Consider the following 24202-nt stretch of genomic DNA (forward strand, 5'->3'; position numbering starts at 1 on the left):
ATTTATTCTGTACCTTTTTATGAATTAGAAGATTAACCTGGGCTTCTATCGATAGCTCTTTTTTCCCTTTTCATAGTGATTTCCTCAGAATCCTTTCACTTCTATTTGTAGGATGATTTTTACTTCCACTAGAAGGCAAGCCCAAAAAGCTCAACGACAGCATTACATTTAACTTACTGTTGTTTCTACACACACACACACACACACACACACACACACACCATAATAGTACTAATAACAAACTAATGGTACTACATTTCTTAGACACTGATTTAAAGTTTATTTCTTGTGATAAATACTCTGTACTTTATGAAACCATAAAACATCTTTTTTTTTTAATATATCTTTATTGATTTTGTTAGAGAGAGAGAGGAAGGGAGAGGGATAGAGAGATAGAAACATGGGTGAGAGAGGAACATCATCAATCAGCTGCCTCCTGCATGCACTCCATTGGGGATCGAGCCCAGCAACCCAGGCATATGACCAGGGACCACTTGGTTCCTGGGTCGATGCTCAACCCCAGAGCATATCAGGTTGGCTAAAAAAATATCTTCTTAATACTTTTTTGGATAATTCCTTCTCATGCCCTTCTGACTCCTCAACTTTGTTGTTTTCACGATCCGGCAGTAAATTACTGTACCTGGGAAGCCTTTCCGGCTTTGAAGAGTTCAAGGCTGCTCTCCCATGGCATGAACAATAGGCACCTATTTCACACCTTTCCCATCTCTGATAGCTTAATTCGTGCTCCCAGTTGTTTTGTTAATAACAAAGATTTTATTGCCGTGATAATTTTTCACCTTTGGGAATTAGAGCAAGTGTGACGTGCCCAGTAGAAAAGGTAAAAGTGGAGGAACCATCTTATGTCAGCAAAAAAATATTAATCTCTTCGTGTGGCTATTACCGGAGTTAACTTCTTTAAGTGAATAGTACTGAATTATATGATTACAAATGTTTATGTCAATAAATATTGTGAAGGATAAAAATACAAAGCTGCTGTAAAAGCCTCATGTTATTGGATACCTTGCTAGCAATGTAACTTCTTTACCAATTCCACTATAGGCAGCTGTGAACCCTGTCAAAAACCAGTCTGTAGACATAGCTCCTTGGTTTATTGAAACATTACTAGACTAAGACATATGATCTCAAAAATAGTTGTTTTGGGCAGTCTTTCCTAGGTTACAAAAAAGTGCCAAAGGACTAAGAATACTTTTTTTTCATCAAGAAAGAAAATATAACTCCAGAAAACTCTTCAAGTAATTAGACTAAAAAAACAAGCTTAGTTTAACCCTTGAAAGCCTTTTAAATTAAAAACAAAATAAAACAAATGCTTATAGATACTCTAAGATCATAGCTTCAAGGTGCACAAACTAAAAAGTATGATTATTATTTTTAAAGTATTGTGTTTATGGTAAAATGTCTTTGATACGTAAATATTTAATATTTGTTAACTTATTTATTTTGTTATTTATTTATATTAATAAAATAAAAATAAAATTAGAAACATTTCTAAGTTGTCCAGTTTGTCATTATGCAAGTCATTGAATGTATAAATTTCTTTAAATTATTTTTTTTTGAGGAACTTATTTTTATTTAAGCTTTTATTTATTAAAGCTCTGCCATGATCAAACTATAAAATGCCTTAACATAAAATAATGTTTAATTAGCTATAAATTTATGTATATGTATATTTATGCTTAATATTATAGTATATAAATTAATTTCATTTACTAGCAACAATTCCTAAATTGTATAATAATCTGTAACTACAACAGTATTCTATACTGTTCTGTTATCTATTTCAGATACCAAATCCCCAACCAATTAATATTTTAATTCCTGCTAAAATAGATATGCTACAATTAGTTTAATACTAATTTCAAAAAACAAAATATGTAATTAAGTATTGTGCATTACCTGTTATTTCCCATGACTACAAGATATTGCAGTGTTTTTCTAAGAACAAAAAGTTATTAACTATTTGTAAATGTCTTCCTTAGTATGTTTGAGTTTATAATGGAAGTTGTGTCAATGACTTTTTCTGTTTCCCTCTTTATATATGACTTTGCTTTTATTTTTGTTTAAAATAGATGAGAGCAAAACTAGAAGAGGCCATTGTAACAAACATTTGGAGGTTGGTAAAGGCAAAGTATATCATTTACAAAGATAATTTTTTATTTCAACTGTTCTTTAGTATTCTATTAAGGGAAATTCCCATTATTTGTAAATAATTTAAATTAAAATGATACTCTAGGGATTTTGAAATTTGAATGCTTATTGTAAGCCTTTAATAAGCAAACATTTTCTGAAAGTTAATAAATTAATGTCATGCTAAGCTTCAAACTCTGAAAGTTTGGATTTGATTCCATATACTCAGAGCTTATTGCTTGGATGAGTCTAGCTTAGTAACATTTATCTTTTCATTATTTAACTGTTTCCCAAAATATGTCCTCTTGCTGATAAAATAAAATACATCACTTTTCCATACAAACCCCTTATTTTTAATCAATAAAGCAGGTATTAATATAATAATTCTTAGCATTATGCCACATTAATTTTTTCCAAGTAATCTACAATTATTTAGAGATGTTTTTATTGCATTTATGTGGGCCAAGTATAATCCCCTTTCTTAGGACATGATTGCCCTATGACACAGATTTGTAAAATTTATCCAAAACCTTATATTACCGCCCTAGCTGATTTGGCTTAGTGGATAGAGCATCAGCCTGTGGACCAAAGGGTCCCAGGTTCGATTCCAGTCAAGGGCATGTACCTTGCTTGGTCAGGCCTCAAGCAGGAGAGGCAACCAATTGATGTGTTTGTCTCATATCAATATTTCTCTTGTCTTTCCCTCTCTCTTCCACTCTCTCTAAAAATTTAATGGAAGAATATCCTTAGATGAGGTTTAAAACCAAACACAACCTTATATTACAGAAGCAATGTTTTCCAGTGTTTTAATATACAAAAAGTTTAAATATGAAAATTTTTTAAAATTATCAAAATGATAAACGCTGTTATAAACTGGCATTATTATAGGATGGATATAAGCATAAAGTTGGGTGCAGCTACAGCGTTTGGACAGGTTCAAGCCTTGGACTGATCAGAGGGCACAGTCCTCTCATGGCTGCGTGTTAGTCCCAGCTTGGAGGGCAGAGCCTCCCTGCACAATGATAGCCAACAGCTGTAGTTGTGAGCATGAACCTGTGGTCCAAACACGTGGCCCACGTGCCTGAGTGCTAGAGGCTGCAAGTAAACAAAGCTTGATCAGGTGCATGTAATGGAGTAGGATCGAAACTCACGAGAATGCTGTAAACATCTTGACCACGCCCTTCCTTTGCCTCGTGGCATCTGCTATAAAATAAAGACTCGGCTGGTGGGGTTGGCGCTGTCTCTCAGAAAGCCACATCCCACCAAAAACCAGCCTTCATTGTTTCGTCTGTCTTTTCTGAGCCTTTCAGCTACCTTGGCCATGCAGGCGCGGCCCACAGTCATAAAATTTCTTCCAAAATGTAATTATTTCACAAGTAACTGAAAATATGGATAATCTTTCTGTCCTTATATTGTGCCCAGAGCCAGTGGTATATATCACTGTTGTATAACTGAAAATCGGCGGATTGTTTTCACTGAATTGATTAGTCACATCAGCTTTCTATGGATTCAGACTGAAGAGCCTTGACCTCATGAAAAACTTCAGAGTGAGCTTGATTAGAGACTATACCATGAAGATTACACCACAATAATTAACTGTTACTTGGACCCCTCCAAAATACTAACACTTCCCTGATTGCCTAGGGAAGTGACCTAGAGCTGCTATCTTGACTTGAAGAAAATTTCGTATCAAACACAAAACTATGCCAAAGAGTAGAGGAATGTTTTACTGGGAAATGTCATATCAAGGACTCCACAGATAACTAAAGATCATCTCTGAATGTATTAATGGTCAGGCCAGGCTTTTGCATTGGTGTATCTATCAGATTATCTATTTTTGTTACAAACCACCATGGCCAAGTACCACTGAGATATGTTTGGGGTAAAAAATAGTCATTTTTTCCCCCTCACAATGTGCCAAAAGAGTCTTGTAGTTAGTTGTGTTTTTGTCATAAAATGTCACTTGGGGAGAGCAGGAAAGTGGACTACTGTTAACTATTAAGGTTTTTTTGTGTTGTTTTTTTTTTAAAGATTTCTGTTCTCAAAGATGTAGTTTTCAAAGATGATGCATCCTAGAATTGTAGAACTTCAAAGTGGATATTAATTTTCTAGTCCATCGCTTCCATTTGTCAGGAAAAAAAATGAAACCCTGAAAGGTTCAATGACTTACTGAAGGTCACATAATTTGTTGCCAAGACAAAAAGCTTCTAGAACAATGTTTTTTCTTGGCCAGAGTTCTAAAAAACAAGTTTTTAATTTTAATTGACAATATCTTATACTGCCTCAATTTTATTTCTTTTTAAAACATGGGAATGGGACACAATGGTATGGGTAAAACGATTAAGTTCATCTTTCTTGTTTATTTTTAAGCTAAAAAATCAAATATAAAACAATTATGATGGATTTTTCAGTCTTTTCTGGACCCCAAAATATATGGTTTCTTCAACCTGAATTGGACAGAAAATATGTTGAAAGGCTTTTTCCAGAAAAGGAACATTTGACAACTTAAAAAGCATTTACTTTGCAGTAAGAGAGATATTTCTCCCAAATAACAAGCATAGCCATCTTGTTTCAATAACTTATGACTCAGCCACGCACAAAGAATGAGAACTATAGAACTGTTTCTCTCTTTCAGTGAGAAGCTGGAGCGCAAATGTTAGGGGAGCGAGGAAAGTAAATCTTAAGAGCTCAGATGACAAGTTCCTTCAGACTAGAAACTAAGTCAAAGGAAATCACACAGCCCCAGATTGTGCAGTCTGTAGCGGCAGGGGTGAAGTGGCTAGGTCAAGAGAGACAATGTGGTCTTGGACTTAACAAAGGAACACCTTCGTGAGGGAAAGAAAACACTTAAGGAAAGGCTCTCCTATCGAAATGAATTTTGAGAAGTTCTCTAGGGTCTCCATTTCAGCTATCTGTGTTTTCAGCTTAGAGCTCAAAAGCACGCACACCTGCCAGCCATGCCGTGAATTCCTGATGTCCCAGCCGAGTGCCTCAGACTCTGAATTCCAGAAGTCCCTTGCTTGACCATATCCGGAAGGCTCTGGAAGGGATCTGTTTGGGCGGCGGGGCAGCCGCTGTTGATAAGAGGCCTCTTGCTGGACCGGAGACCGGGAACTGTGGGAAACGCAGAAACAACAGGGGTCAGATGGGTGCGGCGGCAAAGGTCTCCGTTCCTACCCTGGTCTTAGGCTCTGGGGACTAAGAAAAGAAAGAGGAGTTCCTCTCTCCTTTCCCCCAAACCCCACTCCTCAGTACTTCTCATTTCCTAGCTCATCTTCAAGTGAGAATGAGTCACTCATTAACTCAACGGTGCAAGCATAATTGTAAACCACCCTGCTGGCATAGAATGACGTGTTTTTAACCTTTAATTACCGGAAGAGAACGGACAACTTGGAGTTTGAGCAACTTGAGAAAAAAGCTACAAAATTATAGTCCATGCACACCACTCCCAACTCATGCACACCACTCCCAACTCATTCTACCTAAAAATCCTTCCCCTAGTGGCTTTCATTTTTTTAAAAATGTTTTAAATGAGGCCACAAAGAAAAAAGTTGGCATTTCTTATTCTTTTCAGAGTGGTCTGAGAAATACTACATCAATACATCTGGGAGGGGGGTGGGGGATACAAAAACAAGATCTCTCTTAATTTTGTTTTTGAATCAATACCCGAAATAAGGACCAGAAGCAAAAATCCACCGGTGCGTCAGCAAAGCAGGATGCTCGGCCAGCCAGCTTCATCCTTCTTCCCTGAGCGGTTCTCCTGTGGGCTCCGCCGCAGCTGCAGGCACTAGAGCAGATAGATGATGTAGGAGAGAATGACCAGGCCTATGATGGCAAAGAACATCAGGATGAAAATATCCAGCATTATGGAGTTCTCGGCCGAGGAGGCCTCTGGATTGCAGGGAAATGTGAGCTGTGAGCTCCGAGGTTGCAGTCAGCGGAGAGGAATGGCTCCCTCCTCCCTCCAGGGCTCAGCCCTCGTTTTTCCCCTCCCCCTTCCAGGGCCCGAGTCTAAGGGATGCTGCCGTTCCATCAGCAGCTTCCTTTACCCCACCTCCACACACCACAGCCAACCAATCAGGAAGCCCGGGATTGGGTGACCCAGGAACTGCTGGATTGAGACCAAGCAGCACTGAGGAGGCTCAATTTCTCCCCGGGAACCCAATCCCACCCTTGGTATCTAAGTGGAGTCTGCATGACAGGGTCGGAGGAGGAGAGCGGATCTCTAGCCAGATCCCTTAGGAGTGAGTCGCCCTGCCTTTCTTCTCCTCTTTCTCCTCACACGCCCCCAGCAAATGATCTCAGAAGAATGGTTGGGAGTGGGGTGGGCCGTGCTCATGGTGTAAAGGTCCCGTATGGAGAGATGTGGGAAAAGGTCTCATGAGCCTCAGCTGGCATCTCTGGGCCGGGGCTGACACAGGATTCTAGCCTGTGCCCGATACTGCCCAGATGGTGTAACTTCACCCTCCCTGCGTTCAGGGGAACACAGCCTCCTACAGGTCTCCTATAGCTGAGGCTCAGAGATAGTGAGGAATTTGCCCAATGTGTCACTGGAAGTGGCAGAGACCAAGATTCAAAACTACCAGCCCTAACCGCTTCGGCTCAGTGGATAGAGCGTCAGCCTGCAAACTCAAGCGTCCTGGGTTTGACTCCAGTCAAGGGCATGTACCTTAGTTGCGGGCACATCCCCAGTAGGAGGTGTGCGGGAGGCAGCTGATCAATGTTTCTCTCTCAGCGATGTTTCTAACCTTCTATCCCTCTCCCTTCCTCTCTGTAAAAGATCAATAAAATAAATAAGTAAATAAAAACTACCAGTCGGCTGGCACACTCCGGAGTCCACATTGCTCTCCGCCCCAGACTGGCCCACCTTCTGTCTGAAATGCCCCTCGGCTCAGGTCCCTCCCTCTACAGTGTGGGCACCAGAGGCCTCTCCCCTCCTCCGTGCCTGTCTCTCTGTGGTCATTACCACATTCTTGTTCTTTTGTATCCTCTTCCGCCTTCCGCGTTCCTTCTGGTGTTACACCCAGAGAGGCACCAGAGTTCTCAGGCCCCGCTGTGCCTAGAAATGCAAATTCAAGTGGCTTCTTCTGAAGGGAAAGGGGGAAAAATTGATGTTTTATTTGTTTAAGCTGGGTCGTGGGTATTATGTATTAATTTGCTCTTAATGCCTTTTTGTCTTATTTTCCATTAAATTACAAAACTTTCCTGTGACATCTCTGAAGCCTAGTGTCCAGGGCTCCACCCAAAAAAATTTCTTTGGAAGGGCCTGGGGGTGAAGCATTAGTATCCCCCCTCCAAACGTTAGGTCTCGGGAACTCAGGCCACTTCTAGAATCGGGTCTAGAAACGCCTCCTGTGGGCCTGTGCCCAGGAGGCAGCACGCAGATCCTCCCAGCAGGACTGCCCCTCTCATCGCTCAGGGGAGCGCAGCCTCCTGGGGCGAGCGGGCTGCCGCTCGGACAAAGGGGCCAGGCCCACAGGAGGCAAGACCTGCCAGCTCATTCCCTTCCAGCGGGAACACGAGGCAGCCGCTCCTTCCGAGAAGCAGGTGTCAGTATTATCTTTAATTATCCCACCAGCTGCCGCCCGACACTGCCCACACGGCCAGCCCTGCTGACCCGGCCTGTCCTTCCCCTGATTATCTGTCACATTCCCTTTCTTAGGAAGCTGAGTGCAGGCTCAGTTCAAGAAGGCCCTTTTCCTCCCCACCCTGCCGTCACCCTGCAGCCAGGGAATGAATGCCTGCCCTCTGAGCCTGAGCGGGAAATGCCCTCCCCACAGAACAGCCGGACGGGAGGGTCTGGATTCCTTCTCCACCTCTGCCCCTCCTTAGCCCGACAGAGAGGCCTTCTGGTGGGGCGTTAGACCAGAGCTCAGGAGATTCTGAAATGAGACGTGCAAAGGGCTTGGGTACACAGCCCTAGCAAGGTAGCAGAAGACTGTGAGCATCACATCCGGGGTCCTAAGACCTCCAGCCCAGCTGTGACTTCCCCCGAACCACGGCCTTTCTGGGTTTCAGTGAACCCCCTCTTATAAGATGGGCACCACGGTAGCTCGTTCTCTCGCACGGCTAATAAGATGAAATAAAAAGTCTGTGTTGAAGATCACAGGTGCAAGGCATCGTGAATAGGGCGTTGGGCTGTCAGACCACCAACGGCTTCGCCCCTGCCTTCTCCCACCGCAGTCCCTCTGTCCCAGGCTCCGTCAGTTCATCCCTCAGGTATGGGCCTGCGAAGGGCAGGCTGAGCTAGAACAGCCCCCCAGCTGAGCTCATTAAGTCACATTTGTTGAGCCGCTCTGTGCCTGGCCTTGGGCAAACACTGGGGGCTTAAAGATGAATTAAGACCCGTGGTCTGCAAACTGCGGCTCGAGAGCCACATGCAGCTCCTCGGCCCCTTGAGTGTGGCTCTTCCACAAAATACCACAGCCTGGGCAAGTCTGTTTTGAAGAAGTTTAAAAAATATGGCTCTCAAAAGAAATTTCAATCATCGTACTATTGGTAGTTGGCTCTGTTGACTAATGAGTTTGCTGACCACCGAGTTAGACCCATCACCTCCCGCCCAGTGTGGAGACGGGTACCTCGTGAAGCAAGTCAGACAGGAAGAGAACACGGGAACTCGGAAGTTTGTGGGGGTGTCACCCAAGTGCCAGGCGCAGGCGGGTGGGTAGGTGCCAAGGCAAACTGCCACTTTAGGCTGCTTCCAAACTGGTCTCTTCCCCCCCCACCCCGAAGGACAGGTGGCAGGGCTCCCAGGAGGGTGCCAGGCCAAGGCCCCCAAACAGATGGTCACACGCAGACAGCCGCCGCCAGAGCCAGAGAGGAAGCGAAGTCCGCAGGTAAAAATTATAGTTTTATTCGAGTCACCAGAGGGATTCATTTGTGGTCCAAGTCAAACGTTCAGAATCATAACAGGCCAGAAGGATTTGATCCCAAGCACAAGCCCACGAGGGAGGGGACCAGACAAACCAGGGAGAGACGACCACCCCGTATAAAAAGATGAATGACGGCTTCACACACACACACACACACACACGGATGAAATGTTCGGACAGAGGCAAGTCTCACACGGTCATTTCTGTTTCTTTTTAAATACAGGTTTGTGAGGTGGTATTTTTTTTCCAGCTATTAAAAAAAAAAAAAAAAAAAAAGCCCCAAAGTGCATACGTGAAGGGGGGGAAAATGCAGAAATTAAGCAATCGTTTTCCCTGGAGGGACACAAGGAAGAAAACAGGAAGCGGTGTCGAGAGAACTCGCTTTTCTCACCGCTGGGCTTCTCGCGTTTATTATTGGTCCACTGACGCCACATTCACACCCCAGCTCTGACTTTTCCTGGGACACTGGCTGAAAGACCTCTATGGACCGTAAGCGGAGGCCGGGGCCTCCGCCCGGCCCCGAGTTCTGTGCTCTTCTGGGGATGGATGGTTCTGGAAAGGAACAAGGACTCCCAGCAGCCCCTGGGTCCCTCAGCACCAGTGCGGCAGCCCCTCCTCTCTGTGGGGTGTATAAAAAAAGGCCCCCTATTTTTAGGGTGGGAGGAGCGGCGGGCCCGGCAGCAGGATTCCAGGGGCCGCCCGCCTTGTTTTGGAAGGGAAGTTAAACTGTGTGAAAAGGCTGTATCTGGCTCCTCCAGGCCCCCCTCCCCCCGCCCCCCCTCGCGTCCTCCACACGGCGTGTCTCTGACCTTTGGTCCCAGAACCCATGTTGTGCTTTGAGATCAAGAGGAAATGGAATGGACCGGCGCCTCTCCCCAGGTTCCCAACGTTGCTCCCTCACCCCCAGATCGCCCCATGGGAAACCCGCCACCACCCTCCCCTGGCTGGGGCCATGCCTCGGCCTCCCCCAGAGAGATCACACCTGCTCCCCCACAGCCATTTCCTGAGCTCCCTCATCTGGGCTCAACAGTCCCAGCTTAACTCACACGCAGAGGACTCGATCATGCCTGCAGCCACCACGCAGGGGACAAGGCCGCAAAGATGTTAACGATGGGGCCTGGTGGACGCGGGTGGGGGGAGAAAGCCCAGAGATGAGTAACGCCCGGCAGGGCTGTGGCAGCCGCCAGCGAGGGACAGAAGGGACTGGAGATAGCACCGTCTTTCCCTTCCTCGCCCCGGGGCCTGTGCTTCCAGTTTTGAAGCCCTGGGACCCTCTCCTAACACCTCCAGGGGGGGCTTTCGGTAAGTAAGGGAGAGGCCGGGGGGGGGGGGGGGCAGAGCCCCCAGAGTAAGGCACCCACAGTGTGGGTAGCACAGGGGCCTCTGGCCCCTGGTCTGCAGCGCAGGACAGAGATGGGGGAGAGAATATGCCTGGAGGCTCGAAGCCTTCTCCCTCCTCCCCCCCCAGGAGGCCGTGTCAGCGCCCGCCCATCTTCAGTCACTCCCGTACTTCCGCCGGCACACCGCCACGGAGGCGGGCGGGCGGGCTTCCTCCATCGGGGACAGAAGAGGAAATTTCATTCCGAAGGAAGCATGAGGAACTTCTGTCCCCTAGGGCCGCCCTTGTCCCCTCACTGTGGGCTCTGAGGAAAATATGAGGGGAAAACAGTCCTGTGCGCCCTCACACAAGCCGGAGACCCCTGCAGGCCACACCCTGCCCCTTCGCTCACACTCGCTCACACTCACGCTCACACTCGCTCACACTCGCTCACACTCGCTGACACTCACGCTCCTCCCCCCACAGGCCACGTCCTGGAGACACAGCGGGTCCTGTGGCCTCGCACGGTTCCTGTGCACGTGGGGGCGGGTGGGGAGGGGGCTCCCTTCCAGGAGGAGCAGGGAGGAGTGGCCCACCCAGCCCGGATCTCGGGGTGCTTCCTCGTCCCACCTGTCAGGACCTCGGCTTCCAGCCAAGGAGGCGAGCCAGGGGTCCTGGGGGTTGGGGAGTGGGGGGGGCGGGGAGAGGAAGTGCAGAGAAAAGGGGGCTCGGAGAGAACAGCCCGTCCCCTTCTTCCTGCAGCGGTCCCCAAAAGTAAGGAAGGCCAGAACGTGACCCCAGCCGTGCCTCCGAGGGAGCTCCTGGCCCACACCGGGTCTCCGGGGGCGGGAGAGCAAAATCACAGTGTGAGGAGAACACGTGGGGGGGGGGGTGCCTGGACCCCACGGGGGGAACGTCACCCTCCTCTGAGGAACGAGAGGGAGGGGAGGGGACCCCCAGAGGGCCAGCAGCCCATCTCTGAGAAGCAGAGCCCCCTCTCTTCCCGGCGCCCGCACAGTGGCCGGCCCGGCCCGGCCTGGACGGTGGGGCTCCGCTCCTGGGAATGCATGGAGCCCCTCCCCGGAGTCCCGGGGGCCGGGGCTCACCCCAGCCCTGGAATGTTCGGGTGTGTGAAGGTGGGCTGGAGGGCCTGAGGGGGCCGAGAAAGAGCAGGCAGAGGCCTGGGAGCCGAGGGACCTCCCTTTGCAGCCCAGCCCAGCGGCCGGGGCCCCCGCAGAAGGTCCGCTCCTGCTCCACCGGAGGGAAGAGCGAGAGGTCGGCCCAGGGGAAAACCTGCCGAGGAAGGAGCCCGGGGAGGGGGCAGGACACGGCTTCAGGTGGCAAAAGAAGCAGGAGGAGGTTGGGAAGGAACGAGCTGTCGCAGATTTAAAGACACAGAGACACGGAGGGCGGACCGGTCGCGCCAGGACGATGCGGATGCGATGCGGTGGGACGCGCGGAAGGACGGGCGGGCGGGGGCTCAGATGGCCTCCACGTAGTTGGCCGGCAGCATCCCCGTGTCGCCCGTGCGCTCCACGGTCCCGTACATCCAGCCGTCGTCGATCTGCTGCACGTTCACGATGGTGTCCCCGTCCTGGAAGGAGACCTCGTCCTCGTCCGCGGCGCTGTAGTCGTAGACGGCGCGGTACCGCTTCTGCGGGGACAGGGGCGCAGTCAGCCCGGGGGGCGCAGTCAGCCCGGGGGGCGCAGTCAGCCCGGGGGGCGCAGTCAGCCCGGGGGCGCGCAGGCAGCCGGGGGCGCGCAGGCAGCCGGGGGCGCGCAGGCAGCCCGGAGCGCACAGGCAGCCCGGGGCACAGTCAGCCCGGGCCCGGCCTCCCTCCCTGCCGGCCTGGGACCCCGGAGTGGAGCCTGGGTGAGCAGGGACCCGGGAGCCAGAGACGGGAAGGCCTGGGCTCTGCCTTGCATTTTCTCACTGTCACCTTCTGAGAGTGTCCAGTCTATTTGGCATCTACTAAAAGGCAGGCACGCCCTGGCTGGTGTAACTCAGTTGGTTAGAGCGGTGCCCCAAGCCTCGGAAGGTCACAGGTTCGATTCCCGGTCAGGGCACATACCGAGGTTGCAGGAAGTGGCCAATTTATGGTTCTCTCTCACAACGTACTTCTCTCTCCCTCTCCCTTCCTCTCTCTCTAAAATCAATAACCTCAGGTGAGAATTAAAAAGAGTCACAATCCTATCTAATAAAGAGGGGATATGCTAATGGACCATCATCCATCACAAAGATGGCTCCACCCACAGCTGAGGCCAAGTCTCCTTAAGGAACAATCAGCAGGGACCTGAGGCTACGCCCTCTGCCCAGCTGGCTTGACAAGGGTGGGACTGGCCGGATCGGGATCTAGCCCAGTTGGGGGCTAAGAGGGACCGTGTCTGGATCTCAGTGATTTTGAGGCGCATGTCAGTGGATGGGGACTTGACTCTGGGTCCCCCTTTTAATGTCTGGGAGGACCCCTCCGAGGAAGGAGCAGCCTGAGACATGAAGAGCACGGGGCAGGGTGTCCTCCATGGAGAGCGGGGACCAGGCACCAGGTCTGGGTGGCCCCGAGCACAGAGGTGCCTCCTGAGCTCCCAGGCGGCCGGCGTAAGAGAACCTGGGCGACGGGTCTGGCTGGGCCCCTAGCCCAACCCAGGGTTCTGCCCGCGATCCCACACTCACCCTCTGCCCCAGAGGCCAAGATCCCTATCGCCTGCAGGTGATGTAGAAACTGGGGTCAGAGGCCAGGAGCAGCCAGGCCTGCCGGGCAGGGTCTCTAAGAAGAATCTGTGACCTCGGTTCTTCCCTAAGCCCACCCATCTCTCCAGGCCCACCCACCCCTGCTGCCCCAGGCCTCACAACCGCCCACCGCCCACCGCCCACCTCCCACCTGGGCCCAGCGACTCACCCCGCCCCCGCCTGGGGCGCTGCGCTGTGTGGACACCGGGGCTGCAGGCTCCTTGTAGCCGCCGTAGGACGGGGCCACCTGCTGCTGCGGGGGCTGCTGGTAAACTGGAAGAAGGAGGAGGCGGGGCTCAGAGCCTGTCCTGACAAACCCGGCCCTCCCAGGCCTCCCTCCTCCCTCCCAGAAGCCCACAGTCCCGCTCAAGGCCCACTTCTCAGAGGCGACGTCCGAGTGCCCACCCGTGTCCCGTATTCTACAGCAAGGGGGGCACTCCGCCTCCTCCTCCCCGGGCCCAGCAGAGGCCCTGTCCCCAGCTCATGCCCTCTGTGGGCACGAGACCTGCCTGTGTGTGTGTGCTCACCGGGGGCGCCGGTCGGGATGTGGTGAGGCTGCTGCTCCTGGGGTCTCCGGTAGCCGGAGTCCTGGGAGTCTCGGCGCTCGGGCTCCATGCCCTCACCCCCACTGGGGCCCATGCGGCTCTTCTCGAACTCCTCGTGGTACTTTATCTGCAAGGGCAGAAAGCACCGGGTAAAGGACCACAGACGCCAACCTAAGCTCCCTCCCATGGCCACCAAGGTCCCGGGCTGAGACGCGAGGGCTCCAGGCGGAGAGAGCCAGGCTCTCACGAGGGTGCACAGCTGTGCCCTGGGACATGCCACAGGGCCTTGCCGGGCCTGTTTCCAAAGGTGTCTCCCCGGGTGAGCCGGAGGTGCCACGAGATGACGACGGCAAGGGCCACGCACACGAAAGCACCAGACAAACGTGAACGGTGCCTGTGGCAGGGGCTGGTGCCCCCTGCTGGCCCAGAGCAGCAAGAGCAGCGACTCTGTTTCCTGAGCACCTACTCGGTGCCAGGCACTGGGCTGCGGGCTCCACGTCACGGGTCGTCTGACCTATCAGCACCTCCGAGGGGGCACAGCACAGCCCCCTTTAACAGACAAGGAACCCGAGGCGCTGACCAGCAAAGAGAGCTGTACAAGAGCACACAGGTCCCAGAGCCGTGTCCTCCATCAGCAGGTGGCTCTGCCTCTTACAGGCCTGAGCCATGGAGGCCAGAGCTCTGCTGAGGACCCCAGCCCTTAGGGAGACAAAAGCGGGCTGAACAGAACCCGCTGAGATCCGCGCCCTCCCACGGCTCCAGGGCCTCCCACAGAACCTGCTAAACCAGGGCTAGGGTTCCGGGCTAGGCCTTTAAAAGCAAACAAAATGATGTCAGAGAGGAAGGGAAAGGGAGACAAACATCAATGATGATAGGGAATCATTGATCGGCTGCCTCCTGCACGCCCCCTACTGGGAGATCCAGCCAGCCACGCGAGCATATGCCCTTGACCGGAATCGAACCCAGGACCTTTCAGTCCACAGGCCAATGCTCTCTATACACTGAGCCAAAGCGTCTAGGGCTGGACTGTGCATTTTTAAAAGCTCCCAGCTGAGCCTGAAGCAGGCTTAGTGCAAGGTCCATGAGCGAAGAATCTTTTACTTCATTTCTTTTTTAATGTTGGGGGATGCATGAACTTCCTATGGCATGCAAATCTCAGTGCCCAGGAATAAAGCTTTATTGACACAGCCACGCCCACTCGTTTCCCTGTTATCTGCAGCGGCTTCCGCGCGGTCGCTCAGAGCGGAGCAGCTGGGCAGAAGCAAACGGCCCACAGAGCCGCGTCTTTGCCCTCTGGCCCCGGACGGGAGAAGCCTGCAGACCCCGAGTGCCCAAATCCTTGGGCTGCAGCATGTAACAGGTTTTAGCACAATCCTCCCAAATCACGTGTTTTATAAATTAAATACAAGTACCCGTTCACAGATATGTAAAGTAGAATATAAAACGTACACAGGAAAATAAGAATAAAACCAGGTGTGAGATGAGAAAGAGCAGGAGCCGGGCGTTGAGGGCTTTTTCTCTCCCTGGGCTCTCGGGCACGCTGCCCACACCCACGGGCAGCCCCCGGCTGTGAGCTTGTCAGAGAGGAAACGTGTGGGGAGGACAGCCAGGGAGGGTGCTAGGGCCCACGGTCTGAGTGCTGGGCTGGCCTGGGTGTGGGGGAGGAAGTGGGACAGAGAGACACAGACCCGCCCCCCTCACCCCCAAGGACGCTCAGAAAGCAGGGCGCTGAGAAAAGCTGGTCCCATCCCAGACAGGCCCGGGCCCTGCACTCTCTCCGGGCCTCTGACCATCTGTCTAGAAGCTGGTTCTCACTTCCTGTCCACCCGGATCCTCCCTGTGATTCTCTCAGTGGAGAATGAGGCGGCAGCCCCGCCGGTGTGGCTCAGTGATTTGAGCCTCAACCAAATAACCAGGAGATCGCGGGTTCGATTCCCAGTCAGGGCACATGCCTGGGTTGGGGGCTTGACCACCAGTGAGGGGCTTACAGGAGGCAGCCAATCAAAGATTCTCTCTCATATTAATGTTTCTCTCTCTCTCTCTCCCTCGCTCTTCCTCTCTGAAATTAATTTAAAAAAAATTTTTTTCTTTTCTTTTAAAGACAAGAAAATGGGCTGCCTGAGAAATGGGCAAGGAGCGGGGCACAGCCTGTGAACCTGCACCCTGGAACCCCTGGCCAAGGCCTGACGAGCTGCCCAGCCCCCGGAGTCCCCTCTGCCCACCCACTCCCACAGGGCAAGAGTTAGTACTAGGCTGGGCGGGGCTAACGCATTAGTAACTGGGCTAATCGTTTTACAAACACGGAAAGTATGGGCTAAAGGTTCGAGGGTGTGGCCCATTGGGCACACCTACATCCTCCTGCTGGCTCCAAGGACCAGCTGGCACCATCAAAGCTCAGGATGGGTCCAGTCAGAAGGCAGAGAGAGCCTCTCTTAGGGGTTTGGGTCAGAGCCACCCCCCCCTCTTCCTGCCCCAGCAGGGACCCCCCCCAAATGGTAAAATAGGCTGAGTTGCCCTAACCGGTTTGGCTCAGTGGATAGAGTGTCGGCATGTGAACTCAAGGATGCCAGGTTCGATTCCGGTCAGGGGCATGTACCTTGGTTGCGGGCACATCCCCAGTAGGGGGCGTGCAAGAGGCAGCTGGTCGATGACTCTCTCGTTGTTTCTTACTCTATCTCTCTCACTTCCTCTCTGTAAAAAATCAATAAAACATACTTTTTAAAAAAATAAAAATAAAAAAAAGAATAGGCCGGGCCTATCCCTGAGGGGGAGGAGCAGAGAGCAGCAGGCAGGCGAGCTCGGGAGAGGCGGACGGAGGAGGGACGGTGAGAAGAGCGAGGCCGCTCCCCTGTGCCTGGGCCTCCCGGGTAACAGTCAGGCCAGTGCTCCCAGCCTCCTCTCCCTCCCCAGCAAAGGAGGAGACGGAGCTCGCCGTTTTGCTGACCGACCTAATGGTATGAGAACCAAATAGGCACACGAAAGGGTGCTCGCACATCCGAAAGGAAGAGAGACATTTTCCAGACTCCCAGGGCCTGGCCGATGCTGCTCCAAGCTCAGCAAAGTGTGATCCTCTAAGAGCCCCAAATGGAAACCCCTTAAGTCCAGGAACGCCAGCAGAGCTCCAGTTTAGGAACCGCCCGGGGCCCCCGCGGAAAGACCCCAGGCTCTGACCGTGCCCACGGCATCCAAACGAACGTGGGTGGAGGGCCCGGGCCTAAGGACCCTGCCCACTGACCAGGCCCCGCGAGCCAGGCCGGCAGGATGACTAACGGAGGGTCCGTCCCAAAACTCAAGAAAAGACACTTTCTCTGCTGGGCGATATTTGGGGGTTTTCCCGAGCCCCCTGCTCTCCCGACTGCGGGGAAACCGAAGGTCTGACTCCACACGCTGCCCTCACATGACTCTGCATCGGCAGCCAGGGAGCACCGGCTCTGAACGGAACAATCCGCTCACCAGCCGGGGCCTATTTTTGCAGCACCTCCCGTTGGTTAAGGGCCTAGTTTGTGTCCTCAGATGCTTTATTCGCCCTCTTTTCTCAGCCAGTCCAAGAAAAAATGTGTTTTATCATCCCCGCTTTACAGATGAGGGAGCCAAGGCTCAAGAGATGGTTCAACGGTGGGTGAGTCAGAATCCAGTCCCAACATCAGATCCTCAATTCCCGCCAATGCGGGTGGAGGCTCACAGTGTGTTGGGGTGTGTTTGGGAGACAACCAATCGATGTGTTTCTTTCACATCAACATGTTTCCCCCCCCCCCTCCCTCTCCAAAAATCAATGGGGAAAAAAAAATCCTCCAGGAAGGATTTTCTTAAACGCTGGTCCCTGGGTCCCACCCCTAGAGGCTGATTCAGGCAGACTGAGGAGGAGGGCTGCGAGCTGCATTTTCAATAAACCTTCCCAGGTGATTCTAGAACGGTTGGTGGGAGGCCACATTTGACAGACTCTCATTGCATTCACCAACACCAAGCCTTCCAGACAGCTCTGTGGCTGCTAACGCTGCAAAGGCAGAACCAGGTCAGGCTCACTTCACCTCCTCTCAGAGCAGGGGACAATCAGCTAATTGCAGCCCGTGGTTAATGATAAGATCGCTATCTGCTTAGGTGTGAATGTCCTGGCCGCACTGAGTTCTATTTCCAGGACTGGGGGGGGGGGGGGGGGGGCAGTAACACCTCTAAGAACTGGTGAGTGGGGGAGGGAAGAAGAGCGAAGAGCGGGTACCATAGTCTAGATGTGGAATATTCTGGAAGCCTTCCAGAAAGGGAGGCAGAAATGACTGGGCTTGCTTGTCATCACCCACCCCACTACCACACACACACACACACACACACACCCCTGGCTCAAACCCACAGGCTAGAAGCAATGAGTGAAGGAGGTATTCGGAGATTAGGGTTATAGGCAGGGGACAAGAGTCTTCACAATGAAAAGCCAGAGGCTTAAGAGTCAAGATTCCAGCCCCAACTGGTCCCAAGGGCACATGCCTGGGTTGTGGGCTTGATCCCCAGTAGGGGACACACAGGAGGCAGCCAACCAGATTCTCTCTCATCACATTTCTTCTCTGAAATCCATAAAGATATATTAAAAAAAAAAAAAAAAAAGTTAAGATTCCAGCTTTGCCCGGCGGCATGGCTCAGTCGTTGAGTGTCAACCTATGAACCAGGAGTTCAGGGTTCGATTCCCATTCAGGGCACATGCCGGGTTGCGGGCTCCATCCCCAAACGATGGACGTGCAGGAGGCAGCCAATGGATCAATGAGCCTCTCTCATTATGGATGTTTCTCTCTCCTTCTAACTTCCTCTCAAAAATCAATAAAAATATATTTTAAAAGAAAAGAACATATAAGATAAAATTTATCATTAAAAAAAAAAAAAAGATCCCACCTTTGTGAGCCATCCCTGCTCTTCTCTTCCCCGTTATTTCCCCCCTCACACCTCCCTCCAGCCCTCCCCTGGTGCGCGCTCTCCCTCTTCTTTCCCTCTGGCCCGGCCCTGACCAGTAAGAAGCACCTGAGCCAGGTTTCCGGGGGGAGGACATGGGCTCGGGCCCCGGGAGGCACGCCTCCTTCCCAAGGGAGCGCTCCTTCTCCCCAAGCCTCCCATTTCCGATGCAGGTCAGCGACCTCGTGCGGAAGCCATTCCGTGAAGCCTGCCACTGGCATCTTTACTAAACACAACAGAAAATACCGGAGTGCGCTCCCGCAGGGAGGACCCTCTCATGACCGTTTCGATTCTGTTTTCCCTCTAAATAAACAAGCAGGCCGGTGTGGGGAAGGGGTCGCGGTGTGAGATGTGTTCCAGGCGTAGTTTGCAGTCGGAGTTTGCAAGCCGGGGTCATGGGTACGACTGTTCCTCGAGGCGCGGGCCCCGGCTCCTGGAAGCCACCTGAGCCCCTGCCGGAGCCCAGCCGAGCTCTGAGTGCGTCCTGACAGAGCGGCCGGGGGACAGGGATGGAGCCCAGGGCTGGGTGCCGGCTGGGCTGCCTGACACCCAGGTCCTCCACTGCCTCTACCTCCAGCCCCTCAGCCCAGAGGGACACAGGCAGCCCGCCGACCCCTGCCCGCTCCAGACAGGCAGACAGCCACCTGCCCAGTCCTTCATGTGCAGGATCGCCTGGCCCAGCGGACCGGGCACTTCCTGCAGCTCTGTGCCCCAACGCCCCGTGCACAGGGCCGCAGCCCCGACCCCGAGCGGAGGCTCACAGTGCGTCCCAACCCCAGTGCCCGAAGCCCCCGAGACAGCCTCCCCACAGCCCTCAGCCGCACCGGCTGCAGGTCTACGGCTCAGCCACGCAGGAAGCGAAGGCCTGGTCCCTGGCCACAGGCCCCAGGGGGCCCGGCCATCCTCCGCCCCCGCTCCACTCCCCGCCCGGCCACAGCACAGACTGCTGACCGTCCTGGGCCCCGGAGGGCCGGGCCGGGGTGCAGGGCCCGCAGGCCGCTGGCTGGGGTTTTTACACAGGAAGGAAGAGCAAGCCGCGGAGGGGGAGGAAGCGGAGGGCGGGCGGAAATGACTGCAGTGTCAGCACCCAAGGCAGACGGGCGGCCGGCCCCTCCCCGCCCTGCCACCCGCTCTGAAGTCCTGACCTTTGCGCTCAGACAAAGCAGCCACTCTGGACCCTAACACCCACCGGCCAGGAGCAACCCACAGGGAGGGTGTGACGGAGCTAAACATAGGCCTCCAAGTACAGTCCATTTCTGCTCCGTGGGCGGAGGGAGCGTCTGGGGGACACAGAGAAAAGGTCTCTATACCCCAAACCCTCCCCTTCCTCTCCCTCCGGCCCAGCAGCCGCCAGCAGCCCGCCCAAGGGCCCGCTCCTGTCTGCCCGCCCGGAGGGGACGCGGCCGGGGAGGGGCGGCGGGCGGTGCGCCCCACGGGGCAGGGGCAGGGCGCTTACGTTACTGATCTGGTCCTGGGTCTTCTTGATCCGCTGCAGCTCCGGGGTGTCGGCCACCACGCTGAAGCCCTTGCCCTTGTTCTTCTCGAACTCCTCCTTGTAGCGCACCTGCAGGCCGGACGGGAGACGGGCTCGCGTCAAGTTCGGGGGGGGGGGGGGGGCGGGGGAGAAAGGGGCCAGCCCGTGGCCACCTGAGCTGGCAACCAGCTCGGAGGGAGATCCGGACCAGAACCCCCCTGGAGTGACATCCACCCCCACTTCCCAACTCAAAGCAGAGTCTTAACTGGAAAATGTTAAAATGAGAACGATAATCCGTCAATACATATTCAGTGCATTCTGAGTGCCGAGCGCCTTCCACGAACCGCCTCACTTAAACCTCACCATGTACTATTATTAGCTCCATGTTTGTTGTTGTTGTTAATCCTCACCCGAGGATATTTTTTTTCCATCGACTTTTAGAGAGCAAAGGGAGGGAAGGAGAGAGAAACATTGATGTGAGAGACGCGTGTTCCAGGCGGTGGTTTGCAGTACCCAGGTACATGCCCTTGACCAGGAATCAAACCACCAATCCATGCTACAGTGCATGGGCGAGCCAAAACCAGTTTGGCTCAGTGGTAGAGCATCGGTCTGCGGACTGAAAGGTCCCAGGTTCGATTCCGGTCAGGGGCATGTACGTTGGTTGCGGGGGGTGTGCAAGAGGCAGCTGGTCAATGTTTCTCTCTCATTGACGTTTCTAGCTCTGTATCTCTCTCCCTTCCTCTCTGTAAAAAAATCAATAAAATATATTAATAATAATTTTAAAAAGTGCATGGGTGATGTTCTAACCACTGAGAAACACTGGCCAGGGCTATTAGCTCCGTTTTAAGTCAGGAAGCTGAGCCACAGGGACACACAGTCCATGCCCAAAGTCACACAGCCCAGCAGCAGAAGTCCAGAGCCACCAAATGCAAACAAAGCCTCATCCGCCTGACGCCGGACTCCTGACCGGCCGCCCGCCCATCCTGCCAGAGGGCTATGGGAAGAAGGCTCCTCCCGGAGCTCCCGGCCGGCCCCGGCCCTCGCCCTCGCCCTCGCCCTCGCCAGGACGTGCCCTGCCCGCCCAGAGCCCGGGGAGCCTCTGAGTGACCCGTGAAGTGAGGGCTGTGCCAGGGGCAGAGTCGGTGCCCGGAAAGGAGAGCAGGGAGACAGCCACTGAAGACTCATCAATGAGCCTTTGAGAGGCTCTGGCGGCTCCCGGGAGCCGGGCCCTGAGGTCAGCGCCGCGGGGAGGATGGAGCTGTCGGGGGACAGACAGCACCTCACCACAGGGCGCCAGGCTCTGCGGAAGAGCCCCACGGACCCCCAGAGAGAGGGACTCAGGTCAGCCGGCAGAGGACTTCCCAGACGCCCACGGCATTAAAATAATAAGGAGGCGTCCCGTGTCCTCCCCTGGGGGCTCTGAAGAGCAGGACGGAGGCTGGCAGTGCCCAGGGCGCCCGCGAGCACTGCTCCTCGGCGTCCAGGGACTGCCCTGTGCCCCTCGGCAGCCAGCTGCTCCGAACCCCACCAGCTGCCCGGACTTCCTCCCGGGGCTGCCCTGTCCTGGAAGGTCAGCCCGGGACACGGGGCCCAGGACTCCCAGGCAGCTCCCAGGCAGGGGATCATCCGGCCACCGAGCCGAGCTGCACTAGGACCCAGCCGACCACACACGTGTTTGCAGCCTCGGCCACACCTGTCAGTTCCTCTGCACCCTGCCTGCCCCCCCCCCCAGGTCAGGCGTCCTGGTTTGCCCCCTGGCGCTCCAGCACATCCGTCCACGGGCTTCTTCCCAAAAGGTCCCAGAAATCCCTTTGTTTCCATCCAGACCGAAAACAAAGGCAGGGGCAGAGCAATGAGCAATGACAAAGGTACCGGCCCAGCCCGCGGGCCCTGAGCTGCCAGCCTCAGCCCACCCGGAAGCCCTGGGCCAGCATGGCGCCTCTTAGTGGGGGTGGGGAGGGGAACCCTCTGAGAAGGCGGCAGAGGGCGGGTAAGGCACTGAGAGCCAGACAGTGCAGCTCTGGATACAGAAGCCCCACACGCAAGGCCTCTGGCTTTGGTTTCCTCGCCTGTAAAAGGGTTTTCCTAGGAATCCTGGGGAGTCGGGGGGCGGGGGAGGGGGGTTCCTACCCCCCAGGCAAAGTGCCAGAGGGAGCCAGAACCAGCACAGGCTCCGTCTCCATCTGCCAAGTGGCCTTGGGCAAATGACGTAACCTTCTGGGCCTCGGTTTACAAATCTGTGAAAGGGGACAGTAACCCCGCCCGCCCCGATCCGGGGTGCAGATGGCAGACAGTTGCTCCACAGCCGCCAACACACGGCGGAGGCGCGGCGGGCCGCCACACGCCGATAAGGGCGGTTGTGAAAGCGCTTTGTCAAAGCCAGTTCCCCATCCTTCCTCTACTTCCTGGCCGGGCCCAGGCCCCTCGTCCAGGGGAGTCATTGCCATGGCGACACTGTGGTGACATCAGCGAGTTCCCAGGCCCGGGAGCTGCCTCGCCGCCCCGCCGGGGAGGGGTAACTCATTGACTCCTGGCACAGGGGCAGAGAGGGCCGGCTGGGAGGGTGTCCACGCCGAGAAAAGGTGGGGCCGGGGCTCAGCACCCCTCTGCTGCGTGTCCCTGGGCAAGTCAGTCCCCTCTCCAGAGGCGAGTTAGCTGCTGAAACCAGTCTGGCTCAGTGGATAGAGTGTCGGCCTGTGGACTGAAGGGTCCCAGGTTCGATTCCAGTCAAGGGCATGTGCCTCGGTTGCGGGCACATTCCCGGTGAGGGGAGTGCAGGAGGCAGCTGATCGATGCACCTCTCTCATTGATGTTTCTAGCTCTCTATCCCTCTCCCTTCCTCTCTGTGAAAAATCAATAAAATATATTTTAAAAAAATTTTTAAAAAAAGTCAGATTTGAGATCGGACACACACCGAGGGGGGGAGACCTGGTGAGAAAGGTCGGTGCTGGGGGCGGTCAGCAGGTCACTGTCTGTGCCTCGGACGCATCACGCCCGAGTTCCATTCCCCCTCCTCCCCAGGACAATAGGGATGCAAACAGCTACTGAGCGCTGACTGCATACCAGAAACTGTTCCAGAGGCCTGCTGTAGACCAGCATCCTCACAGCAACCTCTGGAGAGAGACCACTGACCCCCGTTTTACAGATGAGGCACTCAGGCAGGAACTCTTTACTTGCCCAGGGTCTCAGTAGCTAACAGAGGGACATCCATCCGGGATTTCACCTCTGGCCATCGGCTCAGGACACAGATATGCTATGTGAGGCCACTAGATCCACAGAAGGGAGTAGGGACCCTGCTCCAGGGCGGGCCTGGGCGCCCCTGTCCCCCTGGGCCAGTCCCAGGCTGGACTGCAGCCTGGAGGTATGACAGTGAGGGGGAAATGAGAGAGACCTTCTCTTTGCACTTCTGCCTGGGCTCAGGGGGCCACACGACACCCCCAGCTCAGCCCCACCCCAAAGATGCCGCCTCCCTTCAGCCTGGGGTGGGTGGTGGGAGAGCTGCCAGCTCCTGCCTCCGCCCAGCCTGCCTGGACCACCCAGAGGGCCATTTCCGGCCGGCTCTGGGGCTCCCCCCCGCAGGGAAGGCTCCAGGTGTCCCAGGCACCCAAAGAGCCATCTGGGGAGCCGATCTGGAGACGGGAAAACAGAGTCGAAATAGCACAGGCAGCTTCCCGGAGACAGGGGAGGGTGAGACACTCAGATGCCAGCCCAGGAAGGGCCCGGAGAGAGCCCAGCTGATGCCCCGTGGGGTGGGGCAGAGGCTCCCACTTCCCTTCCCGCCAGACGCAGGCAGCCAGCGCAGGCCCTGCCCCCACCGCGGCCACAGGAACCAGGCCTGTCACACCCCGGCCAGGCCGGCTCAGCCCTTCCAGCCTCAGAGCAGCGGGCCCAGCCCCGACCTGCAGGCAACTGGGGTTTGCTGTCCCAGGAAAGAAAAACACAAAACAGGGGAGGCAGCAGCCAGCCCCCACCACACAGCTGGGGGAAGGGGAGGGGCCTGCAAAGAGGGCAGGGCCTTTCTCCACCCTCTGCCTCCCCAGCCCCAGCCCCAGCCTCTCAGGAGCCCAACTATAGGTTAGAGCTGTGCTCCCAAGGCCCAGGGCTCCCGCCCGCCCGACCTGCTAAAGACAGACGGTGAGCTCAGGTCCCTCAGCTCCACCTGAGCCCCAGCCCAGCTCTAAGCCTCTC

At 54.2% G+C, this 24202-nt stretch overlaps 1 protein-coding gene and 1 long non-coding RNA gene across 3 annotated transcripts in view; both read right to left on the reverse strand.

Moving 5' to 3' along the window:
• Nucleotides 1-4425: 4425 nt before the first annotated feature.
• Nucleotides 4426-6164, reverse strand: LOC311611507. Its single transcript, XR_014793119.1, has 3 exons — nucleotides 5812-6164; nucleotides 5094-5259; nucleotides 4426-4592 (listed from the first exon to the last, which is right to left on the reverse strand). It is a non-coding gene; the product is annotated as an uncharacterized lncRNA (long non-coding RNA).
• Nucleotides 6165-8977: 2813 nt separating this feature from the next.
• The window catches only part of LASP1 (LIM and SH3 protein 1), a 34473-nt gene continuing 19248 nt past the window's right edge, over nucleotides 8978-24202 (reverse strand). For both annotated transcript variants that reach the window (XM_084862410.1, XM_084862411.1), the window contains exons 4-7: nucleotides 19997-20104; nucleotides 13591-13735; nucleotides 13233-13336; nucleotides 8978-11989 (exon numbers count right to left, since the gene is read on the reverse strand). In XM_084862410.1, coding sequence (XP_084718536.1) covers nucleotides 11816-11989; nucleotides 13233-13336; nucleotides 13591-13735; nucleotides 19997-20104 — 531 coding nt within the window. In that variant the 3' untranslated portion in view covers nucleotides 8978-11815. The remainder of the gene's footprint in view (nucleotides 11990-13232; nucleotides 13337-13590; nucleotides 13736-19996; nucleotides 20105-24202) is intronic.

Source organism: Pipistrellus hanaki (genome assembly GCF_964339955.1).
Source record: "Pipistrellus hanaki genome assembly, chromosome: 16".
In the NCBI taxonomy this organism is placed as follows: domain Eukaryota; kingdom Metazoa; phylum Chordata; class Mammalia; order Chiroptera; family Vespertilionidae; genus Pipistrellus; species Pipistrellus hanaki.